The sequence below is a fragment of the Poecilia formosa genome, unplaced genomic scaffold, assembly GCF_000485575.1.
Source record: "Poecilia formosa unplaced genomic scaffold, Poecilia_formosa-5.1.2 Scaffold445, whole genome shotgun sequence".
Taxonomy (NCBI): domain Eukaryota; kingdom Metazoa; phylum Chordata; class Actinopteri; order Cyprinodontiformes; family Poeciliidae; genus Poecilia; species Poecilia formosa.
The window spans coordinates 254,567-280,222 of NW_006800384.1; the positions used below are offsets into that span (position 1 = coordinate 254,567).

Genomic DNA, 25,656 nt, shown 5'->3' on the forward strand with positions numbered 1-25,656 from the left:
AAACAATCAAAGTGATCTGTATGTTAATGAGTCTAGAAGTTATTTTCAGCTTAATGCGACTGTTCGGTCATCACAGTATGTGTATTGATCAGTTAAATTGGTCCAGATGGAGAAAAGGATCCAAGAATAACAACTTCTTGAGTCCAAAGCACAGATAAAGCCAACCTGTTTGAAGTTCTGGTACTAAATGCTCCAAATCTCCAGTTTATCTTTGGTGCAGAACTCTGATCCGAAGACCCCAGTTCTGACTGGAAAATGCTTTTCTGGCTCATTTGTTCTGACTGATGCAGTCAGTGTGACTGTGAGCAGGTGGAGGAGAGTGATAAGCAATGACAGTCATACCCCACGTCACAGCAGAACACTGGACCACCTGGCCCAGAACCAGACAGCCGGGCCGGGATGGAGCAGGGCTGAAAACTGACATGATGTATTAACACGGTGATGAAAAACGTGTGTTTTGGTTGTGGCAGAGCCACCCCGCTTGCTCTGGGTTGCTGCCAGCAGCTGCAGACCCAATGCTGGTGGTTTTTATTGCAGCTCAGAGACTTGTTGGGAATTTAATGTTAACACAAAGCAGTTACTGCAGGTTCCACAGCTTCCAAGCCTCGTTTCCACGGGTCGTTATGCTATTTGTCTGTTTCCATTATAAAAGTGGCCCATAGAACCACCATTCCTAGGCTCCCTTCAGTTGTAGATCCATAGGACAACCGTAAGGTCTAGTTAGAGCTGAGCTAATGGCGTCACACGACTCAAAAATGTCACTCGCCTGCCCAGTGAGCCTCCAGCTGGAGGTGGAAACTCTCCTGAAAACGACGGACCATAAAACAGGGTACCGAGCCGGACCGACCCGTACCGCTCACTCAAAACGACGCATAAAAGAAGCAAGCATAGAAGAGTCAAGTAGGTTTCTGTGGGACTACAGCTGCTGCCACCGCTGGGTATCTGGGACCAGACACAGAAACAATAAACTGATTTTTACTGGCTGCAAACTGGTTTTGCATCTAGTAAAAGGTTTGCAAATAGTTAATTATTCAGTCTACCCTGTCCATAAATACATTTTATTTGATGTAAATGGACAAACATGACTACTGAACATTTTAAAGGTACAGCTTTTGAACTGTTTGACTCTTCTAATCACATGACATCAACTCAGTGTTTCTGGGCTTGGTTAAGACAACTTGCTGAAGTTGAAACTGGGCATCAGAATGAGAAAGAAATTGACTCGACGTTTCAAGGTTACTGGTGCCAGAAAGGCTTGTATATTGGAGTATATTGGAGGAACTGCTGGTCTGCGGCTCTTAACCGTCTCTCTGGTTTACTGAGATCGGACTGACAAGGGACAGATATCCAGTGAGCAGTAGCTCAGTGAATGTAAATACCTTGTTGACGTCAGAGGAGAGTACTTGTCACAGTCATGGTTTGCGAATCTCATATTGGATTTAATCCACATTTCTCCATATCAAATGAATCTGGTTGGAACGTTGATGAGTCTGCGGCATGAAGAAGGTTGTGGCAGATCTTGGTGTAAACAAAGCATGGATCCATGGTGTTGTGGTGTGGGGGATAATATCTTGGTACACTCTGGGCCAATTGATACCAGCTGAGCATCATCTAAACACCACAGCCTGATGGAGATAGACCATCTCCATCCCTTTCTGGCGACCATGAACTCATTTTCTGATGGCTCTTTCCCAGCAGGATAATGCTCACAAAACTCAGCTTATCTCAAACTAGTTTCTTGAACATGACAATGTTCTCTTGACTGTGTTGCTCTCCAAAGCAAGTTGGCAACAAATCTGCAGAAACTATGCGATGATCATGTCAGTCTGCACCAAAACTTTGTTGAATCTGACGCACTAGCAAGTTTCTGATTTACTAACTGGGTGGACCTAATAAAGCAGCTGTGGAGTGTGCGTCAAAGCTTTATGGTTTGACAAAATGTTCCACTTTTGCCTTTCCAGAATACTTCCCTAAGCTCTTAGAGATGTTTTATAGTAAATATAAGACGGATCTTTGTGTTCTTTTGGGTCAGCAGTGACTCTAGTCTAGGAAATCTCCCATGACATTTATGTCTCTCTTGAATAATGATCTCTGAGTTTATCTGAGGCAGTGAGGGAGGCCTGCAAAGGTTTAGATGTTGTTCTGGGTTCTTCTTGGTCCTCCTGGATGGTTTCAAATTCAAAAATACTTTTTTGAGCCAAAAAGGGTAAAAATTTGTTGATGACCTCTTGGAGTCATATTGGCAGGTGGGCCTCTCCTGGGAAGGTTGAATGCCTTCTCCACTTGTGTCTCACTGTTGTTCAGACTGATAGATATCACTGATTCTTTTTGTCCTCTGTTCTTGGTTTTCTTTAGATCAGATCATGTTTTTTCATCTCTTGTAGCCTACTTCATGTTGTCAGACTGCCTCTGTTTAAGTGATTTCTTGACCCTGCAGGTTTGGCAGTAGCCTGGTAAATACCAGCTCCTTGTTCTACACTTTGCTTCATCCAGAGGGTCTAGACCCTCGACTATAGAGAAACAACTTCTTGCTCAAGGGGTGGACTCTGCTGAAGTTTGAAATGACTGGATTTGATATTACCCAATCACTAATATTTGGTCATGATGAATGTAATGCGCCAGCACGACCATGAAGGAACCTGCTATGAAGCTTTCTGGGAATTATGTCCACTGTAAGCAATCAACCCCCACTGCGAAGAGAGTGCCGAGTCAAATGATGTTTGCCAAGTCTTGCTCTGACTTTAATTGCTGAATATTGGAAATGTGGCCAACATAGACTGAAACTACAACCAAAGGCAGCACAGAAACTTGGCATCATTGTTCACAATTCCTCCTTTTGTTTGCTGATTGGCTCAGTTGAAATTCATCTTGAGAAATCCAGCTTAATGGGGAAAAACCCCAGATGGAGCACTTTTGCAGGATTGCAACAGCCAGGCTAGTTTGGCAGTAGTCAGGCTTGGGTTTAGCTTGTGGGCCTGAAAGCAAGTGGTGGGTGCAAAGACTTTTTAACAGCATTATATTTGTGCCATAATTTTCTGCAGGTGCAAGATCTTAGCAACGATTCGCTTGACTAAAGCAAATCTGCAGGTGAATACACCCAGTGGCTTAAAAAGTTCTGACCTATCTTCATTTCCTCTTGTTTTCAATCCAAACAGCTCGACTTCCCTATAATCCTTCAAACTGCTCCTGGTCTCCAGCTTTTCTGGAGATCTTTTATGGTTTTATTGGGGATTTGCTGTTTGCCACTAATAATAAGTCAGTTGTGTTAACACTAACAGGGAACTTACCAAGGAACAGATTTCAACTGAAACATCTCCCAGCTTCTGTCATGTCCTTTCTGGGTTTGTTCCAGTTTTTTCAATATGGCTTTGAGATACTGTTCCTCTGCTGGAGAAGTTTTTGCTGGAGCCAGAAGTTTTTTATTTACATGTTTCTGGGACACTTGTAAAGTTCATGCGCAAGGGACATCCGCTAACAACAGCAATGGACGACAAAGCTGCTTCTAATAGCACTTTGCAATAATCTAGTGGTTGAAGAACCTGAATGACCAGTTTAAAAACTATAAATATCTTTGTTGTTGAGCTCATATCTATTTATTGAATAGATAGAAACAAAAACTATTTTTGAATTGAAAACGTTGCTTATTTTGCTGATATATATAGCTTTCGATTCCTTGCAGTTAATTAATTACAAACCCAGGAACTAACTTGATCAAAACTTTTAATCAAGTACCAACACTAGCTTTTAGATATGTCTCGTCTTCTTTGGCCCACCAAATCTCCAGAGACATCATGCTTCAGTTGAACACCATGTTGCGATATCCCACAATATGACATAAATCTGAGTGCAGAACACAGTCCAACAACTGATCAGTTCCCATGTGGTGGCGTTATGCGATGAAAAATGAAAAACTTCTTGAGTTTCCAAACATTTGACTCAATCCAGCATTAAACATGGGAGTTCTTTGAGCTTGCCAAAGAATCTGTTAAATGTGGGGTTTTTTAACTGCTCCGTCATCAGATGCTCAACCAGAAAGATGCAAAAGTGTTTTCAACATAGTCTTTTGTTTTCTTTTCTTGCTGCTTAACAGTTTTAAATTAAATTAGTTATTTGAGGTGACTTTCTGTGAGCGTTCTTTGTTATTCCTGTTATATTTTGGAATTTGGAGTTCCTGGGCTAGAAGAGGTATTTTGTCCGCCAATTTACCGCAGAAGTGAGTTCTTTTCCTTCTGCCGAGTCTTGGTTCAAACCCTGGCAATCGGCCTTGGAATTTGAGTCCCGGAGGACGGCCTGATGGGTAAAACAGAACGACTGCAGCTTCCAGAAGGAGACCACCACTTTAGTTTTACAAACAACAGGTTAGGATTTAATTTCTTCAGCATTTTTTGTCTTTTCCTGGGATTTCTCATTTTAAATACAATTGTTCTGTTTTTAATGGTTTTTCCACATTATATGTTTTTTCATGAATCTTAAAGGAAGAAGTAATGAAGCTGATTTCTTTGTAGGTCATTACTTTAACAGTGTGTGCTTGATTTGCACCATATTACCATGAAGCCTTGGCTTCATGTAGAGATGCCGTGTTGGACCGCAGGATTCCTGCTGTTATGGCAAGATGCAAAGCAGATGTTTTGGATGCATGAGGAGGAAGGCCGGGATTTCAAGTTTGCCCTTGGACATACAGCTTTATCATGGTCCACATGCTGCTCTCTGTGATAGAAGACTGATAGGTTGCTGAAAAGATTAAATGTCTGTTAGCGGCTTTCAACTGATTATACCTCCCAGTCAGTTTGATATGAGAGTGAGCCATCGTGTGGTCCTAATTTCAATATTATTGGATTTTTCTGTTTCTGTTTTTCAATTTTGTCAGAGTTTTTCTGTAGCGATTTTGCTCAGATTTTATCTGATTTTATTTAACTCAGCTGCATATGCTTTGTTTTGTTTAACCAGGAGTTCTAGTCTGCATTGTGTTGTGGATTTATCAGAATCTCCTATGTCTCTGTAAAGCTGCTCGGTGTTTACAGTAAAGAGCTTTTCATGCTTCTCACAGCCTGGAAACTCTTATCCCAGCATGAGATTTAGTGTCAGTCCCTCTTGGCCCCCTTCATGTGAGGGTTTTCCAGTCGTGAGAATTCCTGCCCATGTTGTTGCTGCTGTGTACGTTTTAAGATGTTTAATGTAGACTAACAATCGTATTTATGACTAAGATTAAACACTTCTCCTGGTACTCATGTAAAGGATGTAGTGAGTATAATGACTCTAGTAATTACTGGCCAAGCTTTATACCAAAGCTTTAGATCCAGCTCTCCAGAATTCAGTTTTAGTGCAGACCTCGTGTGAGGTCACATAAAGTTTAGATGGTTTAAAGGCTCTCAAACTGGTCTTGTAATAACAAGAGTGCTTTTAATATCCCCACTTAGGTGCTACCACACTTACTAATAGTGAGCAAAGGCAATAACATTTTAGCCTTACTTGCACTCTTTCCAACCTGAACACAAACTTCTTGCACTATGGGTCTTTCATTTTTACTCTTATATTTTCACCACTCCATAAATATTGTTCTAAACAAATATGTTACTGTTCTTCTCCTTTAGCTGGAAATACATAACACACCATATAGTACCAGACCATACAACCACATCATACCATACCATGCCAGTTAGTACCAGACCACACCATGCCAGTTAGTACCAGACCACACCATGCCAGTTAGTAAGGTAAGGTAATTTTATTTATATAGCCCATTTTCAGCAACAAGGCAATTCAAAGTGCTGAATGACTGAATGACTCATTAGCTTTGTGACAGCAATTATGGCAGGCTTTGTAGAAGCTTATGTTTTCTTTGCAGCCTTTTATAAACTGAGCGAACAAAAGGACTGTGTTGTGAGACCGTGCATCTCTATTTAACAATGTGTGTGTGTTTTTGTTTACCAGTTAGTACCAGACCACACCACGCCATACCACACTATTTAGTACTAGATCACAAGATACCATACCACACCATACCATTTAGTACCATACCATAAGATACCACTCCATTCTATGCTACTGTAATTCCCAAACTATAAGTCGTTACTTTTTTCACACACTTGGAGAATTGCGATGTGGCTAATTTAAGGATTTTTACCAATGGGTTTTGAAAAGCTGGATGTCTGCATGATGAAGAGGATGGCACAAGTTCAAGGGGTAATCTGTCATAAGACAAAAGCAACACTGAGAGCAGCAATGAAAGGGAGACTGAGGAAGTGTATGACAAAGTAATTCTGAGCCTGTTCAATTCTGACACTCCCATAAAAGTTTTTTTATAAATCTGTGTACATATTTTATGTTACAACTTGGAGATCACTTGCTTATAGACCAGTGCAGCCTTGTCTATAAGCATATATGTACTTTTTTAGTTTTAAAGGTAATGGGTGCAGCTTCTATTCAGGTGCAGTCAATAATCTCTAGTTGCCCACTCATGTCATTCACAGCCTGGGGGTGAATTACCTTTCTTTAAGTATCTATTATATTGAGAAATTGGTTATTTTAACAACTCTTCAGTGGACTGAGTTACATGTAGTTCTAAAACAATAACAGAACGCTCTGTAATATTAGTGCTGCATACTGTGGCTTTTCAAAAGTGAACAGCTTCAGCTGTATTGGGATGTTACTTTCATTATATAGACGCTTTGTATGGTTAAACTCACAGCTCTGAAGAGCAGAGGACGGAGCTTTAAATGCTGCTAGTTGTAAGTAAACTGGACCAGCACCAAAGACCTATTGGAACTTGTTGTAAATTAGACAGATTTTCCTTTTTCCTGTTTTGATTCTTTGTCTGTCAGCAGACTTTCTTTGTGAGAACTGGACAACAGACCCGCTCCAATTAAACTGTCAACTGGGACACAATGGTTTGGACCAAACCAGTCTGAAACATGTGGAGAGGATTACTGGTTGACTGGGTTCCAGTTTGCGTTGGTATGGTACTCTGGTGACTACTGGACCTGTTATCCCGGCATTCTGAACATTTTCTTTTTCCCAGACAGCAACTTCAGAACCGATGAACCCAAAAATGTTCTTTTTCTTCAGTCTGGACAATAATTCACAGTCAGCCTTTCTTTTCTCTGTCGATTTATTAATGTCTGAAAGTGATTCAGTTTATAGTCATCCTGCCACTAAATTGTTGGATCAGCAGGATGCATTCTTGGACCCACTTGGGGGGTTGTCAGGTTTGGAAAATATGGAGCCAAGATCATGAGTGTGAGTATCTTAATCAGATGGCTGTTTTCATTTTAGTTGCTTGTTTTGGTTCTTTATAGCCAACAGACAATAAAATTCTGGGTTAGGCTTCTTTCTTGTGAACAGACCTTAAAAATTAGTGGCGTCCAACCTCCAGCAGAAACCAGTTTAACTCTACAGAAACACAGTTCTGTTTTTGTGAAACCAGCATGATGCTCTTGCCTTATTCTCTGACACATCTAGAGAGGACAACCAGAACCTTTGCTTCACTGCTTCACAGCCTGAAAGAAGGCACACCTTCTTCTCCTAGACTTTTGTTTTCACTCTGGCCGTTGCCTCTTTCCAGCAACCTGGATTCGTGTTTCACATGGAGGATTGGTCAGCTGCTGCATGTTGTCTTTCTGGAGGCTGAAGGCAGATATTATCCTGGTAGTGAGTCCTGGCTAGGAGCCATAACTTCATCTTCATCTGGTCAGGTCCAGTGATGGGGTAAAGAGTAAGGGTAGCACATCTCAGGTACAGATGTTGAGGAGTCAGCCATTTTGCTGGAAAACAAGAATAGCAAAACAAAATGTGCTCCATATACTAGAGGAGCCTTCGCGCACCAGTTGCACCGAGGCACAGATGTTGGCTGCGGCACAATCAAAGACCAAAGACGGCCCTCACACACACTTCGAAAACTTTTACGATAATACTTATGGCACACGAACGGGAAGATGCTGTTCAGACATGTTCTCTGAGTCAATTTAAACATCTCAATAACTGTCTCAGTCCAATCAGTAGAACTGGACCGATGTCTACAGTCGTGTACTTCCATCTTGTTGTCATTTGCTTTGTTGTCTGGAGGGAAAGGGGAAGAGGTTGGTCATGTTACAGTGATGCAGCAAAGGATTGTAGAAAGTTTAGCTGAAGCAGAGAAGCAATGTAGGCTATGTCCTCGTTTGTTCCCCTTTGCACCTAGTAGAGAAATATATATATATATATATATATATATATTGGTTAATGTCTGCCATTACAGTGGCTTTTATATTGGATATTGGCTCACATTTTCCTATTAGTTCCTCCAACTTACATGCACATAGATGTACAAGTTGATTTTTTATTTCCTCCACTTGATGTCTGCATGCTGTGATCATGTGGTTTCAAAGTGAAATTCCTTGTTTGTGCACTTAATGTTGGCCAGTAAAGCTGGTTCTGGTTCTGTAAGTGAATGACAGTCAGGTCAGTTCTAATGTTTGGCCTCTAACAGTACGACTCTTGGTGTGGTTTACGTAGCATCTGAGACATCATTCCACAGGTTTTCTTATGACGAATTGCTCTCATATAATTCCTGAGACTTTAGTTTCTCTTTAACATCACGTTACCTGCATACATGAGTAGGCCTGTCATGACAACAAATTTTGCTGAGCGATTAATTGTCTAAAAATTATTGCGATAAACGATAATATTGTTTCAAGACCAGTTGACACTGATTTAATGGAAATGACTAATGCATGTGATTTCCTGCCATAGATAGATACACTTTATTTTCAAAAGAACATATAACACGGGAACTGATAAACTAAATTAACAAAACAACCAAAAAAAACCCAAAATGGATTCTCAGTCTCCATTAACAAAAAAAGTACTTGAATAAAAACTAAACAACATAAAGCCAAAGTGGAAATAAATACTGCATTCAACCAAAAGAGTGCAGATTATGAAGTCTGTATACTATATTGCCCTTCAGTAATCACTAGATTTAAAAAGAGAAGATGGGCACATCCTGTCGCAATAGTTCACACTTCACGATTTTTTGCCCCTATTTTCCCCTTACGACAATCTTAGCTCGTTGGCCGATCTAAGATTGTCGCTGGTGATTTCGTAACCGATCATCCTGCAGTGTGTGGTGTGTTATGGTAGATCGTCGTGGCCGCTCCGATCTAAATCAGGGGTTTTCCCCGACTGGGAGCTTAACGCTGAATGTGACAGGTAGCCAATCAGAAAGCGCGGATTCTCCTCCGTGCTTTCTGAGGGGAAATTACGGAGGGGAATCCCAAACAGCTGACAGGCAACCCGAAGTCGGACATTGGAGATGATATGTGGAAACAACATTAATATTTATTCAACATTTCATACAAAGAATATAGAAATGACAAGGAGATTTGCTACTGCAGTTGATAAACCCGGTAAGTTTTCAGCTGTTCTTCGTTAACGTGACATAAATAGGTTATAATGATTTTCATTCAGTCAGGACTTTACGCTGACTCTAGCCACATGCGTCACAGGAAGATTCTAGTAAAGCATTGATTAATGCCCCATTTTAAATTAGTTAACTGGACTTGTCATTATTTTGTGCCCAAGTGGCTGGACACCACACGGCACGACGAACCCGATTGAACCGTTATACCTAAGATTTCTGTCGGCTAATGTGTCTCTCAGGTTTTGAAAATGGCCCGACAATTCGTGTAGTGTGCGCTGGACATTACACTAAGGAAATGAGGACGGGAGGGTCAGTGGAGAGCACCGGAGTTGAGCCTTTTTTCATTCAGTGTCATCAACAGAAAGAAAAAAGGCAGGAAGAGACGATAAAGCCCATAATTAAAATGAGGTCGATAGGTTTAATTTATCGTGCGATTAATTGATTTATCGTTTATCGCAACAGGCATATTCCTCATATACATGAGGAAAATTATCATACTGTTGGTAAATGGAAAGCTCTGGTTCTGAGAAGCAGTGAAATAAATCGACGGTTTGTGACCTGAGTCGATACCCCGGCCGTTCTGACTCCACAACCAGGAGCTATTGGGAACATTTGTTTATCCAGTCTATTTAATTATGAGCCCATCAATCAATGCTGTGTCAGGTGGTACAGTAGTCCGCACTGTTTGCGTTCCTTCTCCGCCTGCAGCTCCAACTCAGCTGAGATGTTATTTCATGTGGTTAACGGCGACTCTATGGAGGCTGGGGGATTCTGGGAAGTTCCCATGTTAATGTAATTATGTCTGTTTAATAGGACATTGTGGTCTTGAGTGTTTCCTTTAGCGCTAATTGTGATGAGGAGAACACAACTGTCCTCTCAGCAGTGGGCTCCATCTGGATAAAATCTCTTTTTATTGGAGCGCCCTTCAAAAATTCTGGCTTCAGCATCACGACTGGCTTCAATAAGAGCGAGTCTGGGATTCTGGCTCTGACCCTCTGTCTCCATATTCTGTCTGTTTCTCTCATTTCAGCTATATTCACTGGCCCTGGAAGTTCTACACTGCAAACTGATTTAAGACCCAGATATTCAAATTGGTAATAAAATGAGCTAAATACTGCCTAATCTGTAAAGAATTACAGAAATCCTGACTGTCATCCATTAAAAGCTCAGAAGAATCTTTTCTGGGATTGCTTGCTCAGAAAAAAAAACACTTTATTAACTTTTAAACATTCAGTGATTAAAGATAAACCTGTTCCCAAGTTCGCTGTCCAAATAATGAAATTAGAAGAAGAGGCCTGGAGGGACAGAAGACCAGGAAAAGGATAAAAAGAGACGATCCGTTTCTCCTGTAGACCTTTTGCTCTCAGTTTGACTGACCTCAGAAAAAGCAGAAAATTAGAATACTGGAATAAAAATTAAACAATTCTGAACTTCTATGCAAAGACTAACTCTGCAGCACAAAAATAACAGAAAAATTAACGTTGCAGCAGAATTGTCATTTTCTTGGGTTTTTCTGGTTCTCGTGTAATCTGGTCGCCTTTTCAATCAATCAATCAATCAAGTTTATTTCTATAGCACATTTCAACAAAAAGGCAGTACAAAAGTACTTTACATCATAGAAATACAAAAATAAAAAGTCATAAAAACAATATACAGTCACTAATTGAGAAACCAGTAATAAACATTACATTTTGTCCAGTGCTATAATTAAAATCATCAATGCACGTCAAATATATTGATCAGTGTTTGATTAATTATGGTTCAAAAGCAACCAGGTGAGTTTTTAGTCTAGACTTGAAGGAAGTCAGCGTTTCAGCTGTTTTGCAGTTTTCTGGATGTTTGTTCTAGATTTGTGGTGCATAGGAATTGAATGCTGCTTCTTCATGTTTAGTTTTGGTTCTGGGGATGCAGAGCTGACCAGAACAAGAACACCTGAGAAGGTTGATATCATGCAAACTCCACACAGAAAGAGGTTAATTCAGGTTTTGAACCCATTTCATTTCCACCATCTGCAGCTCAGCCTCAGACATGATGAGAATTCATCTTTTGGTGGAAAAACCTGGAGCACCAATGGAAAACTAAAACAAACAGGAAAATCTGGCAACTTGCATAATGATAAATGGGGATATTTGTCTTATTCAATTGTATTTTACAGTATTATCTTCTGTATTTAAACCTTGCTGCTCCCACAGGCTTTTTTTAGTTTGCAGCCCAGTTTCTCCCACACAGCCGTCATAAGGCCGGTTTTTCCACTCCAGCCAGACAGCCGTTGGCCTGTTGGCCTTGTTGCTCATTTTTCATGTCAATCTTTTCCCTGCAGAAAACATCAGGCTGAGATTGTCTCACAAGAACAAACAGGCCTCTCAGTGCTCGCCTGTAAACATTTTAATTTCACTGGCCTCATTAAGCCTTGGCCCGCTTCTGGGTGAGCTGGTGGTCTATGTTTCAGATTTTGTTGGACAGTAACTGTGTGCTGACGGAGTTCTCAAAGCCTAAATGTCCAATTTTCTCCAACTTTTGAGCGTTCTTTGCCGTGATCTTGGCATCCTGGAGCGCCGGGTTCCTCTGAAAGCATCTGCAGCCGTCTGCAGAGACTCTGCTCATTAGCTGTTTGAGTTTTTTGGCTGAAGCAGAACAGACTTCAAAAATAAAAAAAAAAATAAAAAAAATAGTGTAGTTGTGCTGAGGACGGGTTTTTCTGTTTGGACTTGTGGAGCAAAGAAAAAAAAAGACACTCAGCTCCCCGATTTGTTTTTCTCAGAAGCATCTGTTAAAACTTCTTCTTTTTCTTCTGCTCAAGACATTTGAGTTTGATGTCTGCAAACGGTCGTCATCGTTTCCAGTTATTGACATTTTTCCTTACAGTCAATGTCAGTGAAAGCCTCAGAGTCCTTCTCGTTTGCCCTTTGAACCCATATCGTTTGGGTTTTAGCTTTCAAATATAGTCAGAATCAAAACCAACCTCTGCTTTCGAGTATTATGTAAGAGAGAAAGTAATACTAATAGAAATTACTGACAGTCCAAGAAGGGATTAATGCTGGTTCTTCTTCCTGCCATGGCTGTAGAAAAGCTCAACTCATTGATCCTAGTTGATCTCGGATAATATTCCTGTTTGGAAAACACCGAGGATGATTAAAAAAAAAAATCTAAAACAGTTGTTCAGCCCTGAAAAGCTCCACATAGATGCTGGTTGCCTGCCGATACTTTGACATATTGGGATCGGTCTGATAAGTAAAACTGGACTGATACGATGTTTATTTCCATCTTGTTGTTTGTGATTATATTTCATGTGGTATAAGTTTGGTCATGTGACCGTTGTAGTGATGCAGTGCAGGATTGTGGGGTGTTGAAAGTATGGGGGAATAATATTGGTAAATATCAGTTATCAATAACCCGAACAGCAATATTAATAGCAATATTAATAACTGAATATCATTATTGGCCTAATTTTTCATATCAGTACATTCCCTGTAGAGGATCATACATCTCTGACATTATTTTGTTTTTTGTTTTTGTGAGTGCATGCATTCATGCACATATTGTACATTTTTAATTGCACATTTCTTTTAAGAACAGTTATGTTTTTATGTTGCTAACCTGCTGCTGGTTCACCTGAATTCCCCCACTGAGGGACAATAAAGGAAGTTTCTACTCTATTTTTCTCTGATATATTACTGACTTGAATTTGGCATTAAAGGTCAATTGTGAAGGGCTTAGTAACACCTGCTGGCCAGAGTGACAGATTGCAACTAGCTAAACAAAAACAGACAATGATGCCACAGTTGTGCAAGCAGAGTAAGCTGAAAATGTGCAGCAGGTAGATATGACCTGATGGAAGACGGAGAAATCTGGCAGTGATGTAGAAACTAACAGAGGAGATGAAGAGGAGTGAAAATCCTGAGGTTGAGACTGTGTGTGAGAGAGAGAGAGTGAGTGTGAGACGTGGCAGAACGAAGCCTGGCCAAGCGGCAGATCTTTTCCATATGTTTCCTGGAGACAGACAGAGTGAGGCTGCTCCCCACCTCTCACCCAGTCGTCATTTAAACCGACAGAAACCAGTGAAACAGCAACACAGCTCAACGCTGGGATCCTGGAACTGCAGCTCTGCCTCGGTTCAGACAGGTGTTGGCTGTCTGGAGAAACCACGAGTCAAAGAAAAATCTCAGGTTTTCACCTCCAGCACAATGCTGTGTTTCACCATGAAGAGTTACTGCTAGCAGAGAGAGAGTAAAGAGCCTGGGAGTTCCTTCCTTTCAAAGCTGTGACCTTTGACACTGATTAAATTGTCCATACCTTTTCTGACTCCAGGCAGGAAAACACTGACTGACAGTTTTTCTCCAGATCTCAGTGGAGACCAAAGCAGAGCTAAAGGAGCCGCTAGAATCGCCATGGAAACGAACCGAACTCTCTAAGCATCATGTTAATAGCTGTTTGAGCCTCAGTGCTGTTGCTACAGTTTTCCTCTGCTGCCCCCTTGTGACACAATACAATAACAGCATTCCTGATCCTTCCAGAGAACAATATAAGGGATTATTGCGATGTGCATAAGAACCCAGACACAGCCTTCATTTCTTCATACTTTTAAACCTGATCTTCAGAAGTTCGCTTTGGACTTTGGCTCAGCCTCAGTTCCCTTTTCATAGGATTTTGTGGTTTGGTTAGCCAGTTAACTTTAGCCTGTAAATCATTTTGGCATAAAATAACTCCTAATTTAACCACATAAAACTTTATACATCATCACTTTTACAACTTTTTGTTTTCACTTGTATTCAGGCTTACATCTAATTTTTCTGCTCTTTTTTATCTTTGCGGTTAAGAAATATGTAAACATTTTGAGGGGAAAAAGCAAACACAAGGAAGCCATAATTTGGCTTGGGCTACCAAACTTGAGTTTTAATGTGTAACTTAAAACTGGCCAGAACAAAAGGGGTAACAGCAAAATCCCAAAACTTAAATTTGGTCTCCTAAAGGGAATATTTCTCATATTTTATCTACTGATGAATAGTCAAGGGATCAGTTGACAGAGAAAAGTATTTTGGAGACCCAACAAACCGGCACCACAGCGACCTGTGGGGAACTCAGTCTGTAATTCCTCCTTGTGGTAAATGAACTCTTCTGACTAAAACTGTCATTCAAAATGCTAAAACTCTGGCAGGAATGGATTTTTTTTTTTAACATAAAATGACTTATCTGCTTTAAAAATTAATGGGGAGCCTAATTTGGATTTATCTGTGCAATAAACCCCGGTAATGATAGGGGTTATTAACCACAATCAATAGATCCATGAACACGTCAGACCTCCCCTAAAACGCGTATAGCTGCCTTTTAATTGGTGAAACACCGCATATACATTAATATGCACTGTGCAATAAATATGGTTAAAAGCTAACATCTACAGTCTTCCTTATCTCTGTTCTTGGGGCTCAGCCAATCAGCACCAAGAAAATGGATTGGATTGGATTGGTTGCATTGCAAATAACTTTGAAGTACTTCAGCTTCCCAGGTTGCATATTCTTTACAATATGATCCATAAAACAAAAAAAAAACTGAAACAGGAATAAGCAGGGATCTAATTTAATTTCTATACTTTTTTTAATTGTTGATAACTGTAACTGATTTTATTATGTAATTTTGACCTTATTGTACAATATGTTATTCTTAGTTTTGTTTTTATATATGTTAACATTTATGTGAACCTACATGACTTAAGGTTCTGTCACTTTGCTGCAGTTAAACGTGAATGTTTTCTCTTTGGGACAGTAAAGGATATTTCTATTCTGTTCTAAGTTGGATGCATTTAAGGAAATAACATTTCAAAACCATCTTTTGTCACAATAAAACTATTTGTTTTCATTACATTTTCAGAATCTAAAATATCCTGCATAGTTTTTCTTCTTGCATGCTTGCTGTATGATACTGCAGAAATATCTCTGTTTTCCACCTAAACTTGTTGTTTGGGACAAAGATGTGAAAGTATGGTTGAGGTGTTTCAGATTTATTTATTAGACATCCTCAATAAATATAGCACCATTTCAGAGGAGACATGTTGAAACAGAAGATGCTCTGACGTTCCAGGTTGGGACTTTAGAAGCTGTCTGGATGAAACAAGCGAACAGTCTGTCCTCGGCCCTGCAGAGGACTCAAAGTTCTGATCCAAACGGACCTCAGCCTCTAAATACAGACGACACAGGCATGCAGTCAGATTACGTACAACAACTTGGAGCCAGTTATTCAGGAGGGAAAAGCAATATTTAAGCACCTCATATGTTACAGTTTTTGTCCTCTGTTGAAATGATAACATCCCAACATTAATAAAAATGTTCAAAAGAGATTTTATAAAGTTTTACAAAAATCAGGTGGATCTTATCCTGGCTAGAATAAAAAGAATAAAAAGCATCTTTATTTAAAGCCCATAATAAAAGTCAGAGTGGTTTTCATAAAAATACAAATACTGACTGCCCAGTAAACGCCCCCTGCTGTTAGCTTATGATTCAACATTTATCAGAGAATGAACCAGCATCAACAGCATCGTTTCTAATATACGCCAATATAATGAGAAATGAGTCTAATTTCCTACAGTTTTCAGCCTACAGGGTTTTATTCCCCCTCCTTCTGATAAGAGGATGTTGGGTCTGTCTCTGAGTGGCCGCCATCTTGTTCTACTTCCTCCTGAAGTTCCCCAGCTGGATGCCCCGTCGGCTGGCCACACAGCGGAACGTGGCCGGCTGGATGCTCCAGTATTTCACCGGGTTGGCGAACAGGCTGATGGCAGAGTACGGTTTCTTCTTCTCGCTGGGAGATTTGGGGCAGAAGTCGTTGTATCCCACATTGTTGATTTTGTTGCCATGAAGAAAAATGACCTGTGCAGACAGAGAGAGTTTGTGTTTAATTTGGTTTGGTGATATCCTGGAAACCAAACCACCAGTCTGTGTTTGATATTGTGGTGAAATTTAGGCTTTTGTTGGGTTTGAAGCAGATAGAAGGATATCTGGAGATCCTCAGGGGTCAGTTAAAGGATTCAGTTTGAGTTTCATCAAATATGTTGCTGTCAGATGTTTGCAGGCTGCTTTGGTTTAATTTAGCAGTTAACCTAAAAAGAAAAGTTCTGCAGAGATGTATTTGTTCCTTTATCCACTTATTAGAAAATAACGCAAGTTACATAAATAAACGTGTGTTTACTAAAGCTTACTAAATCAACAAGTCTGGTTTAGTCCAAATATATGGAAATATATATACATGGAAATATCAAATAAATCTGTTTCATACCAATTCACTACAATCATATGAATGCAGTCCTTCGGCAACGGGAACGAAACACTTCCTTGTAACAGGAAGAAAACTTCAGCATAACTAGACTCAATTTACCTTCAGTTATTTTATGGATAAAAGCAGCAACATATATTTGATTTTTATTTAAATTAAAACAAAATGCAGCTTAAAAAGTGCAGTTATCAGTTCAGATTAATTTAATTAATACCAGAATGTTTTTAGACTCCTTACCATCAGCCAGACTCTTTCTGAGACATCTGAACATTTAGTCCCTCTGTAGGAACCCTTGTGTTTTCTGATGGTACCACATGAGGGCGCCGTTTTCATTCAGAAAACCACTATTGAAATTTACACTACTTCATTTCTTAAAATTCCTTTGGATAATGTTTTGGAGGTTGAGAATGGATTTAAATGTGAATCACTATGAAAATAAATTAACTGGACTTTCATTTATAATATTTACTATTTCCTTTGAAAACTATTTTCATCTTTTTCAAATAAATTTTTTCATTAAAGAGGGACTATGAAGTGCTAACTTCGGTCCTGGAGATGCCCCGGACTTGTTTTTGGTGCCCGCTCACCTGGAGGTAGCGCAGGGAGCTGAGGCCCGCTGGGACTTTTTTCAAACGGTTGTGGTCCAGGTGGATCTCCCGGATCTCCGGGATGCTGGCCAGGCTGCCATTTTCCACGGACCGGATCTGGTTAAAGCCCAGTCCTAACCTGCAAGAATGTTTGGAGAGGTGTTAATGTCTGGAGGAGTTGCTGGAAGCTATAACCGCAAACATAATAATCGACATAATCGATGATTTCGACAATAATTAATCATCAACAACAGCATCGTTTCTAATGCATACCAACGTAAACATCAAGGTGTACCACAGGGTTCCATTCTAGGTCCAACTTGGTTTTTAGTGTCAGTGAAAAAACGACTAATGTTTTTACACACTTTTACACTGTAGTTTACAAATGCAAATATATAATAACATTTTAACCAATAGGATTTTTATGACACAGTATACTAGTAAATTAAGAAAGAAGACATTTTTAAAACTTATGCTGAATTAATTAGTGTTTTGTTAAAAATAACTTTTCTTGGATAAAAATATTTTACTATAATCTAAGAATCAAAAAACTAGTGGACAGATCATTGTAGGTCAGTGTTTTTCAAACTTTTTCAGACAGAGGATCACTTAACCACTTAACCAATTTAACAAACACTGGCAGACTTAATATGTACAATATTAGTCTGTTAACTCACTTACTGCTTTCTTCTTTGTTCATCCTAATATAAAGGGGTGGTGCTGTTTTGTAAAAGTCAGTGGCCACAACAGAACCATGAACTAGTCTGCTGTGCTTTGAGTTATTTACAGATTGTGAAAGTGTAAATCCTAGGCTTTCCAATGATGTCAAACGTGGAAATAAAAAAAAAAAGAAGTTGTTCTTTACTACATAATAATTATAATAATAGCAATAATAAAAACATAATAAAAAGTAAACTTGTGTTGCTGTGGCAGAAACAACTTTTCTGCACCATTAAATATAAAAGTTATCCACCCGCTTCTCTGAACCGTATTCATCTACTTTATTTAATTCCCAAATAAATATTTTTAAATTAAATAAAAATAATAACAGCTGTTGAAGTGACATGAATTAAATAGTCCTGCCGTTGCTTTTTTTCCACTGATATTTTCAGCTTTTCTTTTGAGTGACTCGTTCTTAAGCTACTTATCCATTATTATTTTTAAACACAATCCTTTGGTAAGCTAACTGTCTGCGTCACTTTTTAAACATTCACATGCAGTATCTTACGGACCACAGTTTAAGAAAGGCTGTTCTAGATGATTCTGTAATAAAGTAATTGTAGGCAGCAGCCGCCAGTAGAACTACATGCTGAGACAGACGGTGCATTGACAGATTGCAGAAAAAGCCGTGGATGGCCGCCACCTCTGCAGGTTCTTGTATCTCTTGAAGTCCTCCACCTCCACCTTGGAGATCTTGTTGTAGTCCAGACTCAGCTCAGTGATGGAGGTCGGGAGCGCTGGGAGGAAAAACACACCATCATAATCCAGCTGCTTGTGATGAAATGGCTGATTAGTCATGAGGGTTAGAGGACGACTGCAGCATGTCGCGGTGACGATGAGGTGAGAGGATCTTCATCCTGGTGTCTGACCTTTGGGGACGGCTGTCAGCTTGGCCTCTGCTATGCCGATGTAGAGAGTGGACAGGCCGTCGAAGGCTCCCAGTTCGATCCCACTGTTGGCCAGAGGGTTGGCTCCCAGCTCTGTTTGGGGAAGCACACAACATCTGGATCCATTAGAGCTCATCCATCAACATGACGGCGAACATGGATGGTTAATTACAGTACGATGGAAACCGCACTGGTTGCTCCCAGAGATCTGCACACATTTGGTTAAATGAGCTGTAAATATAATAAATTACAAAGATTCAGGGTGGAACATCGACCTGCTGATGGGGAGAAACTGGTGCTTTTAACTAAAATAATGTTTTAGTTAGAAACTGGTGGTTTTATTACCGTATATTATATTCAGCTCATTGTGAATAAAATCAGCTGATCAGCAGAAACATCGCCTGAAGTCACATTTGTCTGTTCCAGTCGTGTTTCATTGAAAATTCAATTTTCGAAAATTGTTTCCAAACGTTTTTATGTGATGTTTAGGTACGCACTTATTAACTAACTCTGCATCTGTACTTGGAATTTGGAAAATACCTAAAAGTACCTGGTCTGGAAAAAACTGGACAGTCATAGTTTGTAGGTGGAGGGAGTTCTGCATTAACTCGCCTTCAGTTCGGCTCATTTTGAACTAAAGTCTTTAGTTTCATCCAGAATCTAAATGTTATCACGATGTAAGTGTTTCGTATCAGTCTATATCGATAATTACTGATTGGTTTTTTTGTTTTAAATATCTAAAGTCCTGCCACACTGATGGCCTGACTGTTTTACCTACAGTTTTCTCTCCATGCCATTGTTTTTGATTTTAAAGCAGTCATAAGGCACAGTGACAAAACCTTAAACTGCTGTTGCGCCAGTCACTCAGCAAGTTGTTGCTAGGTAACCAAAGAATGAGTGAGTTGCTAGGTAACTGTAGAGTGAGTGAGTGAGTGAGTTAGTTGATGCCACTGACATTGCTTAGCTAGCCTTGAGAGGTTGAGTGACTAAAGTCTTTCCTCTGCCTCCACCTCCCAGAATGCTTTATGGTTCTGGATCAGAGTTCAGTGAATATGCCACATGTTGAATATTGAATATTCTATCAGATGTGTTATCTACTGATATTTATGACGTGTCAATCCCGATATTCTTATTGATTTATTGTTCAGCTCTTGTCTTGGTGCATCTAATTACCAATTTAAAACGGCATCATTTAATTTCTTACATCTGTCGTTTGGCTGTTTCAGACTTTAGATACTGTTTAGTTGTGGTTAATCAGCCTAAACTCTGTTCTGTTGAGGATGTGTTTGCTTATTTCTTCAGATGAAACATTATTTTCTGTTCTGTGCAGCTGCAGATTTCTGACTCAGGCTCAGTCTGTGCTGCAGCCACGTTCTGGGTCTAATTAACACCTGATGCTGAGTTCAGAGCAGCTCTATTATAGCTAACTAAATAACAAAATCTGAAATTAAGGAAATATTTTTCGTGAACTGAAATAAATAAAAGCGGTTATTAATGGGGAAAAACTGGAACTGGAACTATATTGTGCGATTCTAAAACAAACCTTTTTTTATCCCCCACAAAAGCAGTTTTTGTCAGTTGTTGGCAAATTTTGGCACTCCATTAGGCCAGTCACAATAAATATTAAAGCAATTATAATCGCATTATAAATTAAAATTAGCTCAATAATTTCAAAATGCATGGTTTATTGTTTTTCTCTTTTCTCTCCCTTTCTACCAGAAGTATTTTTGGACGACAAAAGTCTTCAGCCTGGTGCTTCAGTCTCAACGAGGCCTTTTCTTGAAGGACAGTTTTGTTCACATTTATTTCATAATTAATTTCATTTGTTGTTTCTGGGTTTTTTAAAAATATAAAAAATTAAAAAAAACTTCCGGTCCAAGGGTAAAAAATAAATACTTGAAAATTGTCTCAAAACAACGAAATTATCATTTATCAAAATAACTTCTGGGATAAATTTATCGGCAAACAAAATTTGACCTACACTCTATACTCTAGTCCACAAGAAATGGCGGCAGCAAAAGTTGGGATAAAACAGCAACAATAATTGAAAAGAGTGTCTTTTGAGTATTCATTACCCAATCCAATCCATAATCACAATACAATACTTTATTCTTTTTGAATTCTGCACCTAAAAATCAGATAGTCTGAAAAACTAAAACTACTGCTGCAACTAATGAAAACTAAACTCAAACTAAACAATATTTTTAACTAGAAAACACATAAACTAACTGAATTAGATAAACAGAAAGCCACAACAAATTAAAACTAATCTATACTGAAAAAACCTAAACGAATTATAACCCTGGTTCAGGTTTCCTCACCCAGCACATGCAGCTTCCTCAGGCCCTTGAAGGCCTCCTTCTGGATCCGGTTGATGTTGTTTTCGTGGAAGCGCAGCTCGATGACGTTGGGAGGCAGGTTGGCCGGGATCTCCGTCAGCAGGTTGTAGGACAGGTACAGCAGCCGCAGGTGGTCCATGTTTCTGAAGGCCTTGGGGTGGATCTTGGAGATCTTGTTGTTGATCAGGAACAAACCCTGAAGGTGGGAGAAGATGAGACCAAATCTTATTCTGTAGGAGTGGAACAATGTTTTGCACTGCAGCAGTTTGATGTGATTAATAGACAACAGGGAGAAACTCTAAAAGTGATTAAATATTCCTTTCAATATGAAGAAATACACAAATTTCAACAAATGACCACAACAGGTCTTGATGCTCAATTACCAATTTTTTTCTGTTTTCTTGTTCATTGTACGACTGTTTTAAAGTTGTTCAGAGCTGACAGTAGGGGTGGGCAAAGCTTCATCACAATATTTTGTGGTTCCATTGTGGTTTATTTTCTTAGGTACCTGACTGTGTGCAATAATAGCCCCACAAACACAAAACCTGCTCTTGAAATACATTCCTACTTGGGACACCATTCAGATAAAGATGTGTGATATATATCATTAAACTACAAAAAATAACTGCATTTAATAAATTTTACACTTCTAAACTTTTATTAATGCTTTCATTGAACTTTGGAATAAAAAAAAAAAAATAAAACTAACAATCCCAACACTACGGACAGTTTTTGGGATTTGAAACATTGTGAACTGGAATTTATCAGGACAACAAAAACTCAAAACGACCATCATGATAAAAAAATGTATAAATTATAAAACAATACGATAAATGCTGACAGCATGGTCACCAGACCAGAACCAGGCGAAGGATAAAAAGAAATGTTTTGCTAACAGCAAAGGCCTTTAGTGGAGCCTCTGTAGAGGAATCTGTTTGGGTCTGGAGTCGAACCAGGAGTGGTTGGGTTGTGATGTGATTTTTCACTGACTCAAGCTGCTTTCATCACTTCATTATTATCGTTTTTATCCTTTGTTTTCGTCCAGACTTACCGTCTTCCCTCTTCTGGAGCAGGATTACAATGCATGTCTCGTTTAAAGTTGGATAAAATGNGAAAGCTCTGGTTCTGAGAAGCAGTGAAATAAATCGACGGTTTGTGACCTGAGTCGATACCCCGGCCGTTCTGACTCCACAACCAGGAGCTATTGGGAACATTTGTTTATCCAGTCTATTTAATTATGAGCCCATCAATCAATGCTGTGTCAGGTGGTACAGTAGTCCGCACTGTTTGCGTTCCTTCTCCGCCTGCAGCTCCAACTCAGCTGAGATGTTATTTCATGTGGTTAACGGCGACTCTATGGAGGCTGGGGGATTCTGGGAAGTTCCCATGTTAATGTAATTATGTCTGTTTAATAGGACATTGTGGTCTTGAGTGTTTCCTTTAGCGCTAATTGTGATGAGGAGAACACAACTGTCCTCTCAGCAGTGGGCTCCATCTGGATAAAATCTCTTTTTATTGGAGCGCCCTTCAAAAATTCTGGCTTCAGCATCACGACTGGCTTCAATAAGAGCGAGTCTGGGATTCTGGCTCTGACCCTCTGTCTCCATATTCTGTCTGTTTCTCTCATTTCAGCTATATTCACTGGCCCTGGAAGTTCTACACTGCAAACTGATTTAAGACCCAGATATTCAAATTGGTAATAAAATGAGCTAAATACTGCCTAATCTGTAAAGAATTACAGAAATCCTGACTGTCATCCATTAAAAGCTCAGAAGAATCTTTTCTGGGATTGCTTGCTCAGAAAAAAAAACACTTTATTAACTTTTAAACATTCAGTGATTAAAGATAAACCTGTTCCCAAGTTCGCTGTCCAAATAATGAAATTAGAAGAAGAGGCCTGGAGGGACAGAAGACCAGGAAAAGGATAAAAAGAGACGATCCGTTTCTCCTGTAGACCTTTTGCTCTCAGTTTGACTGACCTCAGAAAAAGCAGAAAATTAGAATACTGGAATAAAAATTAAACAATTCTGAACTTCTATGCAAAGACTAACTCTGCAGCACAAAAATAACAGAAAAATTAACGTTGCAGCAGAATTGTCACTTTCTTGGGTTTTTCTGGTTCTCGTGTAATCTGGTCGCCTTTTCAATCAATCAATCAATCAAGTTTATTTCTATAGCACATTTCAACAAAAAGGCAGTACAAAAGTACTTTACATCATAGAAATACAAAAATAAAAAGTCATAAAAACAATATACAGTCACTAATTGAGAAACCAGTAATAAACATTACATTTTGTCCAGTGCTATAATTAAAATCATCAATGCACGTCAAATATATTGATCAGTGTTTGATTAATTATGGTTCAAAAGCAACCAGGTGAGTTTTTAGTCTAGACTTGAAGGAAGTCAGCGTTTCAGCTGTTTTGCAGTTTTCTGGATGTTTGTTCTAGATTTGTGGTGCATAGGAATTGAATGCTGCTTCTTCATGTTTAGTTTTGGTTCTGGGGATGCAGAGCTGACCAGAACAAGAACACCTGAGAAGGTTGATATCATGCAAACTCCACACAGAAAGAGGTTAATTCAGGTTTTGAACCCATTTCATTTCCACCATCTGCAGCTCAGCCTCAGACATGATGAGAATTCATCTTTTGGTGGAAAAACCTGGAGCACCAATGGAAAACTAAAACAAACAGGAAAATCTGGCAACTTGCATAATGATAAATGGGGATATTTGTCTTATTCAATTGTATTTTACAGTATTATCTTCTGTATTTAAACCTTGCTGCTCCCACAGGCTTTTTTTAGTTTGCAGCCCAGTTTCTCCCACACAGCCGTCATAAGGCCGGTTTTTCCACTCCAGCCAGACAGCCGTTGGCCTGTTGGCCTTGTTGCTCATTTTTCATGTCAATCTTTTCCCTGCAGAAAACATCAGGCTGAGATTGTCTCACAAGAACAAACAGGCCTCTCAGTGCTCGCCTGTAAACATTTTAATTTCACTGGCCTCATTAAGCCTTGGCCCGCTTCTGGGTGAGCTGGTGGTCTATGTTTCAGATTTTGTTGGACAGTAACTGTGTGCTGACGGAGTTCTCAAAGCCTAAATGTCCAATTTTCTCCAACTTTTGAGCGTTCTTTGCCGTGATCTTGGCATCCTGGAGCGCCGGGTTCCTCTGAAAGCATCTGCAGCCGTCTGCAGAGACTCTGCTCATTAGCTGTTTGAGTTTTTTGGCTGAAGCAGAACAGACTTCAAAAATAAAAAAAAAAATAAAAAAAATAGTGTAGTTGTGCTGAGGACGGGTTTTTCTGTTTGGACTTGTGGAGCAAAGAAAAAAAAAGACACTCAGCTCCCCGATTTGTTTTTCTCAGAAGCATCTGTTAAAACTTCTTCTTTTTCTTCTGCTCAAGACATTTGAGTTTGATGTCTGCAAACGGTCGTCATCGTTTCCAGTTATTGACATTTTTCCTTACAGTCAATGTCAGTGAAAGCCTCAGAGTCCTTCTCGTTTGCCCTTTGAACCCATATCGTTTGGGTTTTAGCTTTCAAATATAGTCAGAATCAAAACCAACCTCTGCTTTCGAGTATTATGTAAGAGAGAAAGTAATACTAATAGAAATTACTGACAGTCCAAGAAGGGATTAATGCTGGTTCTTCTTCCTGCCATGGCTGTAGAAAAGCTCAACTCATTGATCCTAGTTGATCTCGGATAATATTCCTGTTTGGAAAACACCGAGGATGATTAAAAAAAAAAATCTAAAACAGTTGTTCAGCCCTGAAAAGCTCCACATAGATGCTGGTTGCCTGCCGATACTTTGACATATTGGGATCGGTCTGATAAGTAAAACTGGACTGATACGATGTTTATTTCCATCTTGTTGTTTGTGATTATATTTCATGTGGTATAAGTTTGGTCATGTGACCGTTGTAGTGATGCAGTGCAGGATTGTGGGGTGTTGAAAGTATGGGGGAATAATATTGGTAAATATCAGTTATCAATAACCCGAACAGCAATATTAATAGCAATATTAATAACTGAATATCATTATTGGCCTAATTTTTCATATCAGTACATTCCCTGTAGAGGATCATACATCTCTGACATTATTTTGTTTTTTGTTTTTGTGAGTGCATGCATTCATGCACATATTGTACATTTTTAATTGCACATTTCTTTTAAGAACAGTTATGTTTTTATGTTGCTAACCTGCTGCTGGTTCACCTGAATTCCCCCACTGAGGGACAATAAAGGAAGTTTCTACTCTATTTTTCTCTGATATATTACTGACTTGAATTTGGCATTAAAGGTCAATTGTGAAGGGCTTAGTAACACCTGCTGGCCAGAGTGACAGATTGCAACTAGCTAAACAAAAACAGACAATGATGCCACAGTTGTGCAAGCAGAGTAAGCTGAAAATGTGCAGCAGGTAGATATGACCTGATGGAAGACGGAGAAATCTGGCAGTGATGT

The 25,656-nt window shown here is 39.3% G+C and overlaps 2 protein-coding genes across 3 annotated transcripts in view; one reads left to right on the forward strand and one right to left on the reverse strand.

Annotated features, from left to right (window-relative positions):
* cenpp (centromere protein P) overlaps positions 1 to 25,656 on the forward strand; it is a 98,695-nt gene that overhangs the window by 24,303 nt on the left and 48,736 nt on the right. The window lies entirely within an intron of this gene.
* Positions 15,377 to 24,089, reverse strand: LOC103155744 (asporin-like). The gene is made up of 6 exons (XM_016663783.1): positions 24,021 to 24,089; positions 21,176 to 21,491; positions 18,837 to 18,947; positions 18,611 to 18,704; positions 17,248 to 17,386; positions 15,377 to 16,257 (listed from the first exon to the last, which is right to left on the reverse strand). Exons 1-6 carry the CDS (start codon positions 24,087 to 24,089, stop codon positions 16,057 to 16,059), a joined length of 930 nt encoding a protein of 309 aa, XP_016519269.1. The 3' UTR covers positions 15,377 to 16,056.

Coding starts and splice junctions, on each gene's coding strand:
- LOC103155744 (XM_016663783.1), bottom strand. CDS start 24,089: ATGAGCAACAAGGCCAACAGGCCAACGGCTGTCTGGCTGGAGTGGAAA. Junction 21,492..24,020: donor ACCGGCCTTATGACGGCTGT/GTGGGAGAAACT, acceptor AATCACTTTTAG/AGTTTCTCCCTGTTGTCTAT. Junction 16,258..17,247: donor GCTCCCTGCGCTACCTCCAG/GTGAGCGGGCAC, acceptor CTGTCTGCACAG/GTCATTTTTCTTCATGGCAA.